We start from the raw sequence: 18,503 nt of genomic DNA on the forward strand, positions 1-18,503 counted from the left end.
GAAAGGATTGAATAAAGTAATCAAATGTAAAATAACTGCATATTTAACTGTTTATATGAAAGATTAATCCTTATTAAACTTACAAAAGCTATTCAATCAAGAGCATTGTTTAATGTCAAACTAAATATAAGGACATCACTCCGGCAGCAGTAAAGGCTACTGCGCCTTTAAGACCTGATGCAGGGATATGCTCGTCTTTCTATTAAGGCATATTCAGACTGTCTGCTAGGATACTCATCAAGATGGACATGTTGACATACTTCTTGTGTGAGTTTGTCCGTTTTAACCGCAAGACTTGAAAGAGAACTCAATATTTGCGCGCTGTGAGACGAGTGCGCGCTCTCGGATGATGCACAGCGTCAGATCTTCTCTCAGCGCGCGCGAGTCTCACAGCGCGTCTTCACGCGAGTGATGACGGAGAAAACGACTGGTTATATGCGCACATACGGCAGCACTCGCATGCAGTGCCGTTTCTGGGCATAGGCAAACTAGGCGGTCGCCTAGGGCGCCAACAGCTGGGGGGCGCCAGTGAGCCCCCGCCCCAACAAGATTTTTTAGTTATTTCATATATATTTTATTATTAATATTTCGTACTTTTGCTATTTCAAGGCATTATGATTAGTTGCGATTATTGGAGTGAAGTCGCCATGGTGATAGTGGCGCTGCTGTAATGAAATGAGATCATGTAGAGGACGGCAGGGAACATCGTCATTCGTGGCGTTGTAACGCTTGTGTCAGAGTGAATTTTTTTTAACTGGAGTGGATGCAAACATGGAGGCAATTAACATCAAACAGATCGCACTTTATTCGCCGCCGAACTCTCATCACAAACTCCCTTTCCGTCCACAGCATTACTTAATAAAACAAAATAACTGACTGTTAGCAACAGAAAAGAGAAAATAATCCCCACACATGGGAACTCAGTGCGCACATACACAAAATGCAGACTTCGTTTGCAGGGAGCGTGCGCAACTCTTAAAGGGGCCACACTATATTTCTACTCGTTACAGCGTGCTTTAGTTTCATCATCATGAAAAGGTCAAAGCCATCAGGGGCTCAGTATTGTAAATAGAAAAAAGAGGAAATATATAAAAAGAAAGCGAAATATACAGGTATGTTAGCCTACTTGGTTACTTGTTCTCTACTAAGCTGGTCGCTCTATCATAACGTTGAGCAAAACAATACACTGAATATTAGCACTGGAAGGACCACACGCCATGCTCATTTCAGGTGCAGAACATTATAGCAGTTAATTTGAATAATTTATTTTTTTACATCAGAGATAGCTGTTTAGTGCTGTTAAGTTATGAACTTATGCATCAGCCCCCCCTAAAAAATTATGTGATTAACCTTTAAAACATATGAAACTGGCGCGAGGCTTCGGCTACGGCTTCGTCCCGTCTTTTAGTCTTTGTGTCACTGTGTTCTTCAATCCGCAGCGGCGCCGAGTGACATGGTTTTCAAGCTATTGTTATCTAATTTTTTGGCTTTCAGAACATCTTAAAATACACACATGTAGATCATAGAAATCAAAATTTTCTCGGGGGAGCATGCCCCCGAACCCCCCAACATCTGTGATCTCAGTGATAATAAACCTAGCTACATTATTCGATTAATGCATGTACAATATGCCCATGAAATAAGGAAGTCATATTTACTTAATAAGTTGTAGGCCTAGTTTAAAAAAAAAAAAAAGGGGGGGGGGGGGGGGGTGCAACATATGAATCTCGCCTAGGGTGCCAGAAAGGCTAGAAACGGCCCTGCTCGCATGCATTGAACAAAGTTTACAAAGAGGTGAAACAGCTCGGTAGGTGAAGCGAGTTTACCCGCCACAACTCTAAATCAGCCGCATTTGGCAGGTGGCGGGTGCTAATTTCCACCTCTGCCGCGCGCGCTCCGAGCCGATCTCAGACTGAGCGCCCCGTTGTTTTTTAATACTTATGGGGATGAAAATAAATATATTCATAAATACTTTTTGTAGTCAAACTCTTTTGACAAAGCTCGAACAAAATACTTTCAAAATTTAAGACTTTATAAAGCCGTGATAAGACTTTTTAATACTTTATAAGGGTCTTAATTTTCCCAAAATTGATTTATCACCTTTTAAGACTTTTCAAGACCCCGCGGATACCCTGCTTTAAGCCTAGTCCCAGACTAAAATGCATGTTTGAGCTGTTTCAACTGAAAGCAACTTGCACTGACATATCTTCAAATATGTCAGATCCATTGTTTTGTCTCAAGGTGCACACCAGTTAAGTTTTCTTCTAGGGCATGTTTATAAAGCTACTTAAATGTCCTAATTGAACTAAGGCCTAACTCTGGTTTAATCTAAGCAATGTCTGTGAAACCAGGGCTGAATCATTTATTAAACACTGAATTTAAGCAACAAGCCAATTCGGGCCATGCGTTCCAGTAACTTTAACATGATTAAGGAGATTTTAGCAGCAAAATTAATAATTAGAAGGAGAAAAGAGCAGGAAATGTCAGATGTCAAAGAGTATAGTTCAAGCCCCTCACCTGGACTGATGTCTCTCTCTTTCCCTCTCAGTGGACTCGTCTTTATCCGTGAGGTCTTCCTTTTCGAAGTATTCAGTGATCTGTGAGACTGAGAGCTCCAATCATCATTAAGCTCTGATAAGAACAATATGAAAAAAATGCAAGTGAATAAGTAAATACATTTTTCTTACAGTAAATGTAGGTGGACCATAATCTAAATAAAAAACAAATTCTACATACACTATCATTCAAAAGTTTGAGATCATACGTTTTTTAAAGAAGTCACTTTTGTTCACAAAGGGTACATTCATTTGATTAAAAATACAGTAAAGACCGTACAATTTAAAATAACTTTTATATTTTTAAAATGTTACTTTTTTCTGTGATGGCAAAGCTGAATTTTCAATAGTCAAGTCTTCAGTGCCCTTCAGAAAACAATATAAACATATTAGATCTATTAAATCTACCAATATTGATCTAATCAAAAGCCAGAGAGAACAGATGAGATTTAAAGGTCCCGTTCTTTGCGTGTTTTCGAAGCTTTGATTATGTTTACAGTCTGCAATATAACATGAGTTCATGTTTCACGTGTAAAAACACAGTATTTTTCACACAATTTACTTATCTGTACAGCGCTGTTTGCTCTGTCCTAAAAATGCCCTGCTCTGGCCTGATGATTTTCTTGTTCTATGAGGTCCTTCCTTCAGAAAAACGTAACGAGTTCTGATTGGGCCAGTGCTTCCTGTGTTGTGATTGGACAGCAGCTTAGCGCACTTTGGGAAGGAAAGGTCCCGCCTCTTACCATAACGGGGAGATGCAAGCGCTGAATGTGCGCTCTTCTCCACGTGGGAGCTATGCGTGGGAGAGCAACAAGATCACGCCCCCTATTTTGCGTGTACTTTTGGGCGGAGGGTTAGTCAACAAACGGTTCTAGTGACGTCATTCCTGAAGAAAGTGCAGGGGTGTAGTCCAAACCAGCCGTTCGCTGTAGGCTTTGAAAGGGAACTTCTGTTAAAAAAAATATCTCGCTTGGCATTGAACCTTGAGCTTTATAATTTTACAGGTATTATTTATGCTCTAACAGCAACATTACACACTAACTAAAGTTTGAAAGATGGAATAGCGAAGAACGGGACCTCTAAGAGCCGATTTAAAGCTGGCTAATGAAGGAGCAGACCTCACATTATAGGGGAGACTGTTGAAAGTTTAGGTGCTGCAAGGAGAGAAGGCTCTTAATTTTACATCGAGAACATGGGACAGTCAAAAGAAGCTAATTACAAGAAGTTCTTTGGGGAGTGTAAGGAATCAGAAGTTCACTTATGTATTTTGGTGCAACACCAGGTCAAGCCATGTACACAAATACTGCAACTTTAAAATCGATTCTGAACTTAATAGTAAGCAAATGTAAAGTTAAAATGCATACCTGCAAACTGACAAGTGGTGAAAAAGTTCACGTTTCCTAATTAAGTACTTTTAGCGGGATCTGGGGGCATTGCCTCCCAGTAGAAAATCGTTGTGTTTTTAACATGTAAACGAAGCATTTTGGTGCACTCTGACAAGAAAATAAAGGTGGGTCTAAAAAGTAACATTTGCTTCAAGTAAAAAACATTTACACTATAGCACTGGGCATTGTCACAAATTTCACAATTTGAGAGGGTAAATTCTGATAGGCTGACTTAACAACCTCTCACAAGACTCCCTGCATTACTCTACAGCAGACAAGGAAATATACATGGTGGAAATATACATGGAAAATCAAATTTAACACTGTTATAAAGTCTTTGACATTTATTTCCAATTTCAAATCTCTACCATTTGGCAAAAAAACAAACTATCTTATTTTTTACTAAATTAATATCAAATTGTATCGATAATAGTTCTTCTTACTGATCTTTAAGTTATTTTTAAGTTATTTATGGTCTCCATGGTTACACAGTTTCGGAAATAAAAATGGACAGACTTTTCCCCTAATTAATTAATGAAGTGTGAACAAATATGGCCTCAGAATATTTAAAAAGTTGAAGCCATCAAATAAACATAGAAATGCAATGTAAAGACAGTAAAATAATAATAAATATACTTCATATCCTTGAATTTATAAATATATTAAAAAAAACAACAACAACAAAAACATTTACGAAATATGTTCTTTGAAAAATAATAATAATTTGATTGTGCTAAAAAGATTGGATTACTCATTTTACATACTATTTAGGATGTATATTGTGCACATTGGAATGCAGGCTTGTTCTTCCTCATTGCAAAAATAAATATAAAAAAATAAAAATAAAATTGTTATGTGGGTAACAATTGCAAATATAACATTAAGTGAAGATCTTGGGTTTGACCCCATACACTACTTTGTGGGTTACACACCCAAGATTTTCACTTATTGTTATATTTGCATATGTATTTAGCAGAATTTAGCAGTCTCATATCTGATTGGCTGGAATTATGTCATATTGTAACGTTGAGCTTGAGTTCTGTTGATCAGCCTCATCTGTTACTCGATCAAATCGTTGATGTTAAAATGTTACTGTCAAGTTCTGTTTGTGAAAAATATACAAAAAATGTTTGTATATTTTTCACAAACAGAACATAGCATTGGAGGTTCGGCATATGTATTTTGGTAGCTACTGTCATGATGTTTTTAAAACGTTTTATTCCAACGTTCAGATTATGTTATTTTAACACCTGAATAAAACGTCTACCAAAGGTTGTAGTTTGGTCTAGTTTTGTTTTCGTAGTAGACAAACGTGATATTTACGTTTTTTTGACTACTTAAAGAAAACCTCCCAGGTTGGTATTTTCACAACATTGTACTACAACATTACCTAATTGCAACCAAAATACAACGTTGTGAAAGTTGTAAAAACGTTTTGTGTTTGCTGGGGAGCAAACGAGCCATCGAGCAGTCAGAACGGGTTTCATAGCGCAAGCAAACGAGACGTTGCACATATGAAATATAACGTTAGCGAACATCCAAATAAGCTTATTTGAAATGCAAAATTGATTTTCGTTCGCTCTAAATACTTTCTTATTTGCGAGACAAACATTTCTCGGCAAAACTTGCCCTTTTGCGCGCTCAAAATATGATCTTGCGCGTGCAGAATTGTGGCAGAATAGTGACCCCATACTTTTGTAACATGACTGAAGCACGATGTTGTGATGCTTCCCCTCATTTGTGCGTTTATGGGCTTTCCTTAAGTTTACCACTATGGCCATGATTTTGAGCCAGCGAGGAATGAAAAACAAACGACCCGCGAGAGACTTCCCCCAGTCTCCATGTGCTCTACTTGTATTGGATAATCGCGTCACTTTCAACGGATTCATTTTTCATAAAGATGGGAATCGGTCAGCTTTTTTGATGCGCAGCATTTTTTCAAATGCTGCCTTCTCGAAATGCTATGCAGGCGCATTAAAGTCGCAGTCTATAGGAAAATAGCACATTTCCAATTATTATTGTGAAGTTAACAATGCATTCAACTTTACCCACCCATCCCCCCCGAAAGAAAAGTCATCGGCTCTACAGAAAATCACATAAATTACATATTTTTATTCAAAATGGCGAATTTTGCCAAAAAGTGACTAGTTTGCAGGTATGTGCAGGTAAGAAGTCTCGTTGCAGCATTCTGAATAATTTGCTGGTGAGAGATTGAAGTTTGAGGCAGGCCAGTGAGGCCACAGTACAGAGGATTACAGCAGTCCAGACGTGATGTTATGAAGGCGTGGATTACAGTCTCTAAATCTTTTGGAGATAAAAACTCTTAATTTCACCACACAAAAAAAAAAACAGAACCAAAAACCCAGAAGTTTTTATAAGCTGTTGACCCAAAAAACAAGCGTTTAAAGACATAAAAGTGCATACATGCAATAGAGACAGAGCGTGATGTTATATTAAACTGAAAACTACACCCACTGGAGGGGGAACATAGTCAGCGAAAGGAAATATAATATATAAAACTGACATGTGGATATTTGACCAAAATGTTTACTGCACACATAGGCATACTGAGTGTCAGGATCTCAAAATTGACCCATTCACGTCTTATTGCCTGTATCCACTTTTCTCCTTAAACACTCGTTTTTTTTTTTAAGTTTTTTTTTTTTTGGGGGGGGGGGGGGGGGGTCGACAGCTTAGTTATGTGTTTTTGAGCTTGTTTGCTGTTCACCTTGTAGACAAGAGGCAAGGTGCCCGCTTTGCGCAATACAAAGTCAATGGAGAGCGTTGGATTGTTTCCCCCGCCCAGTGTGGGAATAGCCTAAATACACTCTGTCTCTATTACAGTTCATCATCATGAAAGTTTAATGTTTACATGTATTTTAAAGCCATACAAGTCTAAACTATTGATACATGGTTTTCTGAGCACTCAGATCCTAAGCACATGCACAGAAAGCTGGATGTCAGACGGCGCGTCCCTTGTGTATTAAACTAAGTTCTCTTTCATGTCCTATTGCACTTAAACTGTTAAATACACACAAGGTTAAGTAAAAAGTTCACATAAACACAGTCGCTTATGTCTGTGAACAAAAAACAGCAGGGGCAGAAATTGCATGCGTATATTAGATTTGTGTATTAAACTGGAAGCAGTGTACATACAGTGCCTACTCATAAATATGCTGTTAATTTGAATCAAACAACAGAAGAAAAACAGAAAAATAACTCACTGCTCTTGATTGAATAACTTTAGAAGCTTTAATAAGAATATATTTCTTACTTGAATGCTGCTGTTAAATGCTTTGGCAGTCTGGACAGTAGTGTATATATTTTATTTTTTGGTCAAGGAATTCTCAGGCATATTCATATATTTACTGAACAGAAATATAATAGCCCGGTCCACAGATAAGGGCTCTTCATGCTTTTCACAATAGTTAACCCTGGGTCATCCTAAACCCAGAGTGAATGGAACACTGGGTTATCTTGCTTCACATAGCTCATAATTTACCTGGGGTCAATAATCCTTTGTTCATAAACTGCCTTTTTACACTGTACACTCCTAAAACCTTCGGTTAACAGTCAAATATTTGCATGTGCATTGTCAGTGTCATTGATCGGATGAACAACACATGACCTGTCCTGTTTATATAAAGGCTCTAGCATTGCGCATCTATGGAGGACCAACCCTGCACAAATTAAAAATAAATAAATGAATGAATGAATGAATAAGTAAATAAATGTATAAATAAATAAATATACACATATGTAAATTAATAAAAACATAAATAGATAAGTAAATGTGATAATAGGAAAATAAATAACAGAATAAAAGACTTGATAAAATAAATAAGATTCATTTTTAATCAAATACAATCTTGTATTATCTTTCCCTTAATTTATTATTTTCTGCTTTTATAAAAAATTAAAATATCTTTTTAAATTTTATTTATTTGTTCATTAAATTTAACATTTATTTTTATATTTATGCGTTCATTTATTTTTTACATTTATTTTTCCCTCATGTATTTATTTTTACTTTTATTGATCGATTGATTCATTTCTTTTTTCGTGTGCAACATAGAAATGAGGAGGGCGGTCCTTGTGTAGCTTCAGCACATCATTGGCTAAGAGCTCACCACAGCTTATGAAGCTCACGCACGCAGAATCAGACCAGCTGAGGAGAGTTGTCAGTAAATGACGGCCGCATAGTTCTTTCACTAAACAAACTTATCGATGTTTCCAGCAGTTTGACCCATTGAGAGATACGTTTCAATGGTACTTATCAGAAGAAAGTGCGATGGTCGTCCCACCTTACTACCATCTGACTCACGGGTTTTGAATGTGCTGGGACATACAGTGTTTTGCTAGCCTAGAAATCTAGACGCACCCTAGCGGCAGCAAATTTAATCTGCCCGCAAGTGTCGTCTAGGAACTCTCAATACCCTTCTGAGCTGTATTCCTGGAAGGGCCAATCACATTGTGTATAGAGTCGGCGGGCGGGGCCATAATGACGACGGTGGAGTTGCGTTTGTGTGCTTAGTAAACACAGAAACTGGCGAACTGCGGTCTTTCGAATCAGCTCTGACCGCGACTCTGGAAGACTTGGAGTTAAGCTTTTCTCTGAGAAAAGAACAAAGAACGGCACTGAAGTCATTCTTAAAAAGGGAAGATGTGTTTGGAGTTTAGCCGAGGACCGCCCTCCTCATTTACATGTTGCACACGAAAAAGAAAAAGAAATGAATCGATCAATAAATACATGAGGGAAAAATAAATGTAAAAAATAAATGAACGCATAAATATAAAAATAAATGTAAAAATAAATATCAAAATAAATGTTAAATTTAATTAACAAATAAATAAAAGTTAAAAAGATATATTTTTATAAAAGCAGAAAATAATAAATTAAGGGAAAGATAATACAAAATTGTATTTGATTAAAAATTAATCATATTTATTTTATCAAGTCGTTTATTCTGTTATTTATTTTCCTATTATCACATTTATTTATCTATTTATGTTTTTATTAATTTACATATGTGTATATTTATTTATTTAGTCATTTATTTACTTATTCATTCATTCATTTATTTATTTTTAATTTGTGCAGGGTTGGTCCTCCATACGCATCCTCATTATTATACATTGCCAACTATAACCACAAGATTATAATGACTTTTTACTTGGACTTTTCAGACTATAAAGAATTAAACTTTTCTTCACTCCAACTGTCGCATTTTCGGTCACCATTTTAATTTTCCCCTCAAACGCTGAAACATAACCTACTGTTTTTACAACATGCTGTGTTTCAGTGACTATACATGGCATGTGAATAAGAGGCATGTAATTGACTGTTTATTGCTAAGCATCTATCCGTAACATTCTAACGCTGATTTGTTTCTCATTGCACACGCTTGTCACTGCAATGTAGAGTTAGCACTGCATAAGTTTCATAGCCTCGGGTCACATTATAAGTGTGAAATGTTTCTTCTTCACACGGGGTTAAAATTGGGGTTTAGAACAATGACAACCTGGGGTTAAGCACTGTGTGAAAAGCCCTATAGGCCTTTATCACAGTCTGCGTCATCACATCCAACTCTGATTAGTAGCATAAAAAAAATTCTGCCTGCATTATTGTCAATAGATAGCCTGGATGCCAGTCGAACTTAGTCACGCCCACAATTTTTTAGGTCGGCCAGTTCGGTCTGGCCTTGCTCCATAGAGGAGTAATTATCTCCGAACATAAATTGTTCGGACCAATGAAATCATCAGGGCGGGCTTTAGACGATGACGGACAGATGATCAACAGTAACGTAATCATGCACGTCATCGAAGGGGCTTGGATTATATTTGTTTGAATCCTAAACGGAATCCTAAAGAGCTTCCTTGTGTATGCATTCACCATCACAATTTCTCTCAGAAATGATGATCATGTTGAATAAGTACTCTGTGTATCATTAAATAATTTTATTTTTTACAACACCGGCAAAGATTGTGTATTACAGCCTGATTTCAGCATGCGTGCAAACGGGATTGCCAAGTTTTTACAACAAAACCCGCCAACTACTAGGGGGGTTCTCCGGGGGGAAAATGGCGTTTGGGGGTAAAATGTGTGTTATTTTGGCAAGGTTGCCTGCTAAAATTCAAACTCATGGGTCTATATATCACATAATAGTCGCTTCAACCTGCAGACATAGAAAACATGCGAAAAAAACGCGGACTTGGCAACACAGTGCAGTTGAACTATGTTGACATTTGACATGGTGTCACTTCGTTGCTCTGATTGGTTGTAGGTCTATCCAATTGAGGTCTTTCCTGGTTCGGTTGAAACATACCCCATAATCACAGCCCAATAGAGCAGTTTCAGACTCATATTCTGACTAGAATTGAGTGAATAGGCTAGTATAATTCAGGCTAGTGAATAGTAATATTCAGGCTAGTGAATAGACGGACACCAGTTTTGAGAAGAAAATTCAACTAATTTAGTTCAGTATATTTTTATAAAAAAATAAATATAAATATTTAAAATGGTTTAATTAGACTTGCATAATACCCTACTGTGTATGTCATTTTTCATTTTAATGTGTAGCCTGACATTATCTGAGAGACGCTATTGTCAGCGCTGCCGGTGCTGCCAGTCATGAGATTAACGAGCAGCACACAGCTCAAGTTACTGCCAGAGGAATAATGTTATTTTTAAAATCAATTTGTTTATTTTGCAATATTTATTATGATTAACCACCCATTTTTGTCTACAGTATAATGCTATCCAATCATTGCACTAAAGCATGGAGGATATAACTCATTTAAGATTTATAAAAAATGTCCTTTATTTAAACAACTTGAAATTGATCTATTTATTAATGATTGCATTGTAAAGTAAGTGTATCATTTTTTTAAACTTTTCCCCAAACCTTTAATCCTCCCAAAATAGGATTTAGTTGTCTAAAAATTCTAATGATGTTTAAAGTGATGTTGTTTGTATTGTATTATTGAAGTTCTGTGATAAAATAAGGTGAACAGACTCTAGACTACATACAGTATGGCTTGCTGTCCCCTTTAAATCACAAAATATGCATCAGAATATTATGACACCTTTTTTCTTTGTTTCACAATACTCAATTAATGATTGTAAACGGAGGTTGGTGTCTTTAGATATCTGGGATCTATAAGTATCTGGGATCTGTTCTTCTTACGTCGCTAACTCAGTTAGCTGGATTTGATTGTTGACAAGTTGACATAATGTTGGATTGTTTGGTCCTTCAACGCTCATCCTGGACTTGCTGTCATAGCCACAGGTCCATAAACTTAAAGCTGCAGTCCATAACTTTTTGCACTCTTGTGGTTAATAAACAGAACTGCATGCATCTAGCGGAAGAACATTGCAGCCGGAGCTGCTTCTCTCTGTTTATGTCTATGGCGGATCACGCAGGGACTGTGCTCCTCCGCAGGATATATATATATATATATATATATATATATATATATATATATATATATATATATATATATATATATATATATATATATATATATATATATATATATATATATATATATATAGCCTACATTTAAAAATAATAAAATATCCATTTTCAACTGCCATTTCATAAGCATGCGTGTTTATTTTCTGCCTGTGAAATATTGAAATAATTATACGTAGATAATGGTAATCTTAACAATATAATAAAATGAAATATTTGTTTAAAAAATATTTGTTTTATTGCCTATTGCCCCGCAAAGATGCGTCATGGCGGTCTGCGCTTTAAGATGAATGTAGGACACGAGCTGAATAGACACCGTCTCGAATATCTTTGTCTTCATGTTTTCTCCTGATGTTGCAAAGCAACACTTGTTGTAAAACGTCTGAAGAGCGAACTTTATCTTCCACAAGGTCAAGACTTTTAGGCTATGTTTGATTATGCACTGCTAGAGAAAAAGAAAGCAAAATTGCTGCGTGTGAACTGCGCTATTCAAATAAACTTGACACCCCTCAAGTCTAATAACAAGCACAAACTGTTTTAAATAAAATTTCTACCCAATCTGGATTAATTGGCAGGTGTGATCTCACCACAGTGTACAGGATTAAAACAGAACTCCAAGCTTCTCTGTATCAGGACAGGCCACTCTGGGGGGCCATGACAAAGTTTTTCTACTTTATCACAGTAAAAAATGTGAATGGGTATAAAAAAGACTTTAGCAAACAAAAGGAATAAACGTTTAATTCCCTGCGAAAATGAGTGCGACGCGAGTGAAGATTTGGGAAAAGAAACGAGAGGTCCCATGGGATCAAATGGATTAACGTTAGGCCTTTCGTTAAATTTCATCAGAATTTTGGATGACCAGATCGCAAAACAGAATTAAAAAGTTGGCAAATCTTAAATTGGTTTTAGCCTCCCTCATGCGGCACGAATCCATAGCCTATGTTTTCATGGCTGCAATGAAAATTTACATGGAAAACTTCATGGCTGCAAATTCTGCGAATTTATTTCCCTTGTAAACAAAGCTTTGTGCTTCACCCCTGTGGTAAAAATCACATAAAACAGCATTCATATACAAAACACTGGGTCAATATTATAGTTAAAAATTATAGTTTTAAGTTGAAAATAGTATGAAAGGAAATATAAAAATAAAAAGTACAACTCCTTGTAAGTAGAAGCAAGCTGCTTTTTCCCCTAACGTGTAACCTACTGCGGATGAGTCCTTATTTGGGTTAGTAAAATAACAAAATTTAGTTTTTAAGTAGAAAATAGTATTTATGTAAAGAGATCAAATACAGAGTAGCCTATAGTAAATTATATATTTTTATACAAATAAAAAAATCACGATAAAGTGAACATGCTAGTTTGGCTGGAATGTAAACTTTTTTCTTTTTTTTTGCGGTGATGATCTCAGACCCGCGGTAGGCATCACGTGACCACGGTATTGTGGTAAAACGGTAACCATCCCAGTCCTAGGGGACAGCTGAGATTAATATGGAAAAAGGGGCATAATAGGTCCTCTTCAATAAGCTCAAAGCAATCTTAGCCTACTATTTAGCCTATTTTCTAAAGACAGTGTTCTTCTGTTATTTGCCGATGTCTATAAACCTTTCCAGTACTCAAGTCCAGTTTACTTCAAAATCTCCTTGTACAATTAATCTTTCATATACATTTGTCTGCCAAAAAACACATGGCTGGCAACCAACCTCGTATTGTATCAGTTGCTTCTCCCTTAAGCTTGCTCTTATACCCTTCATTTGGCTGATTACTTCTGATTCTCACACCCATAGTCTAACACCTTCCTATTACCCATTCACAGATAGCTTCAGTGAAATTCTCTATGGATTCTCACCTGCTTCAACCACTTCCTCGGACTACAAAGTACTTACAAACAGTACCCACTTAAACCTGATGTAGTGCATCATATAGTGTGTCTCTGAACTCTCTTGCTGCTCCACTACAAGTTGTCTACAAGTTTTCCACTTGTATTTTATAAAAATGAAACAGTGTTAGAGAACAATGTGCAGATACATTCCACAATTAACAATTAACACATGCAGTCAGGTCTATCCCACTTAAATCATTCTCCATCCTTCAAATATCCACTGTGACTGTACCTATGGATGTTGACGTTTCTCAAACACAAGGTCCTTTTCTGTTAAAGGAATTCACTCAGACATTAATAACTTACCCTCATGTAGCTCTAAACCTGTATTACTGTATTGTTCCGAATATAAGATGACCCTGAATATAAATGGTAAATGGACTGAATTTATATAGCGCTTTTAACAGACCTATGGCCATCCAAAGCGCTTAACATTTTTGCCTCACATTCACCCATTCATACACCAATGGCGATGTCAGTCATGTAAGGCGCCATCCAGCCCGTCGAGAGCAGCTGGGGTTAGGTGTTTTGCTCATGGACACCTCGACACTTGGTCGGGTGGAACCGGGGATCGAACCACCAACATTTCCGGTTTGTAGACAACCTACATGGACCACTGAGCCACTGCCATCCCAAGACAACCCCCCCTTTAAATAAGTATTTTCTTTAAATAAAGAGAAAATACTTTATTTAAAAGTATTTTCATATTGCATTTTTTTTGTGTAAAATTATGTTTAAAATTTAAATGTTTGTATTTACATTTTTGTAAACACTGGTAAAATGTACCAACAGCAATTATATTCTGAAATAAATCCTTTATGACATCGCTACCATTGAAATAGTAGATTTAACTATGACTGAACTATCACCTATTTTCAGTGCCAGATGCTGGCATGTCAAAAACATAGTTGTTTGATCTGCATTGCCTATCTGATCCAGGGGATATGAAAGTTCTTACCTTAGGCCGATCACATAGAGCTAAAGTCGGAGGGCAAGTGCTAATCCATTACGCCACATAATACTTACGCCACATCAAATCAGCTGCTTCGAGGATATTGACAGGCAAGTGCGTCAGTACTTAGCTGAAATAAGAAATGATGGGCCTTGCTGGCGGGTATGTTCAGTTCTTTGGAGATTTCCACTGCTTTTATTTGGATGACAGCTCTGGTTATGGGCAACCCCTCGTTTCTTTTTCCGGCTAAGTGCTGACACACTTATCTTTCAGTTTCTTCGAAGCAGTTGCTTCAAGGACCGCTGTAAGCTTTTTTTTTTTTGACTGCTACCATTAAAACTGTCTTATTGGGCTCGCCATCTTCTAACATTAGACATACCGTATTTCTTGGCTGCTTAATGAGAGCTGTTCGATGACTTTGCAGCGTTTAAAAGTCCTGGGGGAAATACTCATTTTACATTTGTTGCTCCTATCATTGCGGAAGTATTACTGAAATGTAATGTTTGGACACAGAATATAAGACAACAACATTTATTCAGATGTATTTCCAAGAAAAAAAATGTTTTCTTATATTCGAAACAATATGGTAAATTCTTTCATGAAGAAATTTTGAAGAATGTGGAGGTAATTTTATATATACACAATTAAAAGTAATAGAGTCTACTCTAGAGCTTTCAAGAATGAACCTTCAATAAGATACAAAAGAACCCTAACGCATCAGAAAAGTGGGTTTGAGTACAATTTTCCAAGTCAATTTTGTAAAGTCATATAATAAACCTGTGTGACAAACAACAAAATTCATTATTCACTAAATTTGTAACATTCACTCAAGCGCTCATTAGCACATTCATTTATTCAGTTCACTCTGTACAACGACATGACTAAGGGATATCGCACTCTTGCGCGATACAACTTTACAACAACTTTATTTATGCCTGAAAGGCAAATGGCGCATGACGAAGTGGGCGGGACCACCTGCCCACAGAATGTAAATGCAGTCACATGCATCATTCCCTTTGTTCTTCAGCTCTTTACCATGCTGCTAGAACACCATCACACAACATTTTTGCAAATAAAAAAGCCCATTGTGGTGATTCTTGTTGAAAGCATGGCAGAGACAGGAAGCTTTTAGCACAAGTTCAGCTTTGATAATGAAGGGCTAATACGCTTTACTTGGACAAAATGTTGAAACGCCACAGTCACAACAAAACCCACAGTGGTGACTCCAGTTGAAGGCAAAGGCATAAAAGAGTTTTTAGCTTGAATTCAGCACATTTAACAAATGTATAATAAACTTTTTCATGAGAAATATCTGAACATGAGTTCTTGCCCTTGTCCTATGGCACGAGCACTGTCCAGTGTGTTTGTAATTGTCCACGCTAGGCTGAATCCCTCCAACCCCAAAGCATGTGCACTGCCGGCAGCTCAATTGTTCTTCGTCTCTGGGTGCTAATCCAGATGCGGTGATTGCCATCTTTGAAGGCCATAGAGAGTTCATTCTGTCTCGCTGGATACTCTGGATACTCGCATGAATACTCTGATTATATCTTTTTTCAAGCAGGGCAGATCATGGCCCCCCAGAGTGGCCTGTCCTGATACAGAGAAGCTTGGAGTTCTGTTTAACTCCTGTTCTAATGCATCTTGATTTTTCAAAATCAAGATGCATTAGAACTGCTAGCCTCATAGTAGGGGTGGGCGATATCTCGATATTTAAAATATATCGAGATATTTTTTCAACTCGATATGGATTTGGACATATCGTATATATCGATATATTGTTTATATTTAATTCTGATTCCGCCACTTCGCTTGTTTGCCTTCCTTGTGCTGTGCTCGCTCCCGCTCGCGCGCCTCCCGCCTCATTGCTTTTGTTCCCCCTCCCCTCGCGTGTCGTCTCAGTGCACACGGCGGCGTCCGCAACCAGGTTAGGATTAGTTATCATGTTGAGAAGCGCGCGCGTTGTTCAGGACTCAGTTAAGAGACCATGTTTTCCTTCTAACACAACTGCTTGCTAAAATTTATAAAGAAATATTAATGTTCATCATAGTTCAAATCGCACGTTTCACCCACAGTCAGGTGATTGACACTGGTGCGAGACGCACTCTCAGTCGCAATCATGCCAGTTTATGATCTGTGTCTAACTGATCGCATGGTTTTCGGTTAAAATGTCAAAATGATCGCATATCATTTGAAAACATTTAAAAAGTATTGCAATATCATTACTATTTTGTCAGCTTTATCACGGGATTATGATGAACAGGTCTATTCACGTTTTAACCAAGAGGGAAAAACGCGACATCCCGGGTGTCCTGAGACACGCGGTGCTCTTCTGTCAGTTGTAGGCTACTGTATCATATTATTATATATAGCTTACCTTCTGACATTCATATTTCGTTCTGTAACTGGAAAAGAAGTGAAATTCAGCTCATGTGTAGCCTGCATGATCCGCATGATGAGTTTGAATTTGGTCAAACTCATGACAAACATCACTGTTTGAATTTTGATAAAAAAAATTAACAGGAAATGGTGTTATGACAAAATCAGTATATTTATATCTCAGTCATGCCCCCATCTTACTGCAAAATGCTTACTGTTTTACTGTTAAGTGTAAAAAAGGGAGTCTTTGATTCATCTTTTGAAAGCATGAAATAAATGAAAAGAAGGCAATATTATTTATTTTCTTTTACAGTTAAATTATCATTATTTATGTAATCAGGGAGTTTTTTTTTTTAAATGTCGCAAAAGCACTTTGTTCCTACATGAACTGACTACCTCTTTGCACTTCAATAAAAAAAGAAAAGAATTTGTGGTATTTGGCATATTTGTTTTTGCTGTAGTTTTTAGGGGGTTATTTTTCCTGTAAAGATATCGAGATATATATCGTATATCGAGATATAGCAAAATATATCGAGATATATTTTTTGCTCCATATCGCCCAGCCCTACCTCATAGTCTGGCCATATACCAACAGAGTATACAGCGATGTCTGCAAAAGCAACATATCATGACTTTGTGTAAACATACACGCCACTTTCTAAAGCCAAGTAGCGTGTGTGGTGTGACAGGCAGCGGGGCGAGGGACCGCGAGAGCGGGCCGGTGATTAGTGTTGACGAGTGCCAGCTGCATGGCACACCGGTCTCGTCTCGCGGCCATGTGACAGGAGCATAAAAGGAGGAGCAAGGGCTGCGGAAGACGAGAGAGGACCAGGCCTGGACTTTATGTTGAGTTTTGTTTATGTTTTATTATGTTTATGTGGGCAGTCGTCCGTGAGGGGCTGCCCACGTTTTATTTAGTGGGTATTTGCGGGTAGTCGTCCGTGAGGGGCTGCCCGCGGTTTTACTTTCGTTTTGTTTATTTATTTTTGCATTAAAAGAGTTTTGAACGTTCGCCAGTTCCCGCCTCCTTCCTTCCCATCTAAGTTCCTTTAAAACTATGTATGTCTGTGCCGTGTGATTCCGCGTGAATGTCTATGCCGAAACTAACCATTATGTATGTTTGTGTGCGTGTGTGTCCACAATGTAAATGGATCTACAAACATACTAAATTATGTTTGTTTTTTTTAAAGTAAAAATGCAGAAAGTTTCTTGTGATGGGTAGGTTTAGGGGCAGGAGCAGTGTGTGTGTGTGTGTGTGTGTGTGTGTGTGTGTGTGTGTGTGTGTGTGTGTGTGTGTGTGTGTGTGTGTGTGTGTGTGTGTGTGTGTGTGTGTGTGAGTGATAGGTAGGTTTAGGGGCAGGAGCAGTGTGTGTGTGTGTGTGTGTGTGTGTGTGTTGTGTGTTGTGTGTTGTGTGTGTGTGTGTGTGTGTGTGTGTGTGTGTGTGTGTGTGAGTGATAGGTAGGTTTAGGGGCAGGAGCAGTGTGTGTGTGTGTGTGTGTGTGTGTGTGTGTGTGTGTGTGTGTGTGTGTGTGTGTGTGTGTGTGTGTGTGATAGGTAGGTAGGTTTAGGGGTAGGGGCAGCATAGGGGAAAGAATGAAATGGCGTTGATAAAGACGCTAAAAAGCTGTTATGCATCTTGATAGCACGCCAAAATGGCATACGAATTGGCATGTCATAAATACACCATTTCATGAGATCAGTCTGGCAAAAGGACACTGGGTTTCTCAGGTAATGCCTTTGGGATCCCCATTGAGCAGTGGCATGCACATGCACTAACACTGTGACTTTTTCCCACAATTCCAGTGGGGCTATTGATTATGTTTTTTGGTGTGCCCCTTCTGTTTCAGCAAAGTAATTGCAACTTCGGTGTCCAAGAG

General features: G+C 37.7%; 1 protein-coding gene across 3 annotated transcripts in view; it reads right to left on the reverse strand.

The window, feature by feature from the left end:
• Positions 1-18,503, reverse strand: part of cep89 (centrosomal protein 89) — a 137,092-nt gene that overhangs the window by 101,138 nt on the left and 17,451 nt on the right. For all 3 annotated transcript variants that reach the window (XM_067439805.1, XM_067439813.1, XM_067439818.1), the window contains exon 8: positions 2,518-2,631. In XM_067439805.1, the coding sequence (XP_067295906.1) occupies positions 2,518-2,631 (114 nt within the window). The remainder of the gene's footprint in view (positions 1-2,517; positions 2,632-18,503) is intronic.

This window comes from Pseudorasbora parva, chromosome 1 (assembly GCF_024679245.1).
Source record: "Pseudorasbora parva isolate DD20220531a chromosome 1, ASM2467924v1, whole genome shotgun sequence".
NCBI lineage: Eukaryota > Metazoa > Chordata > Actinopteri > Cypriniformes > Gobionidae > Pseudorasbora > Pseudorasbora parva.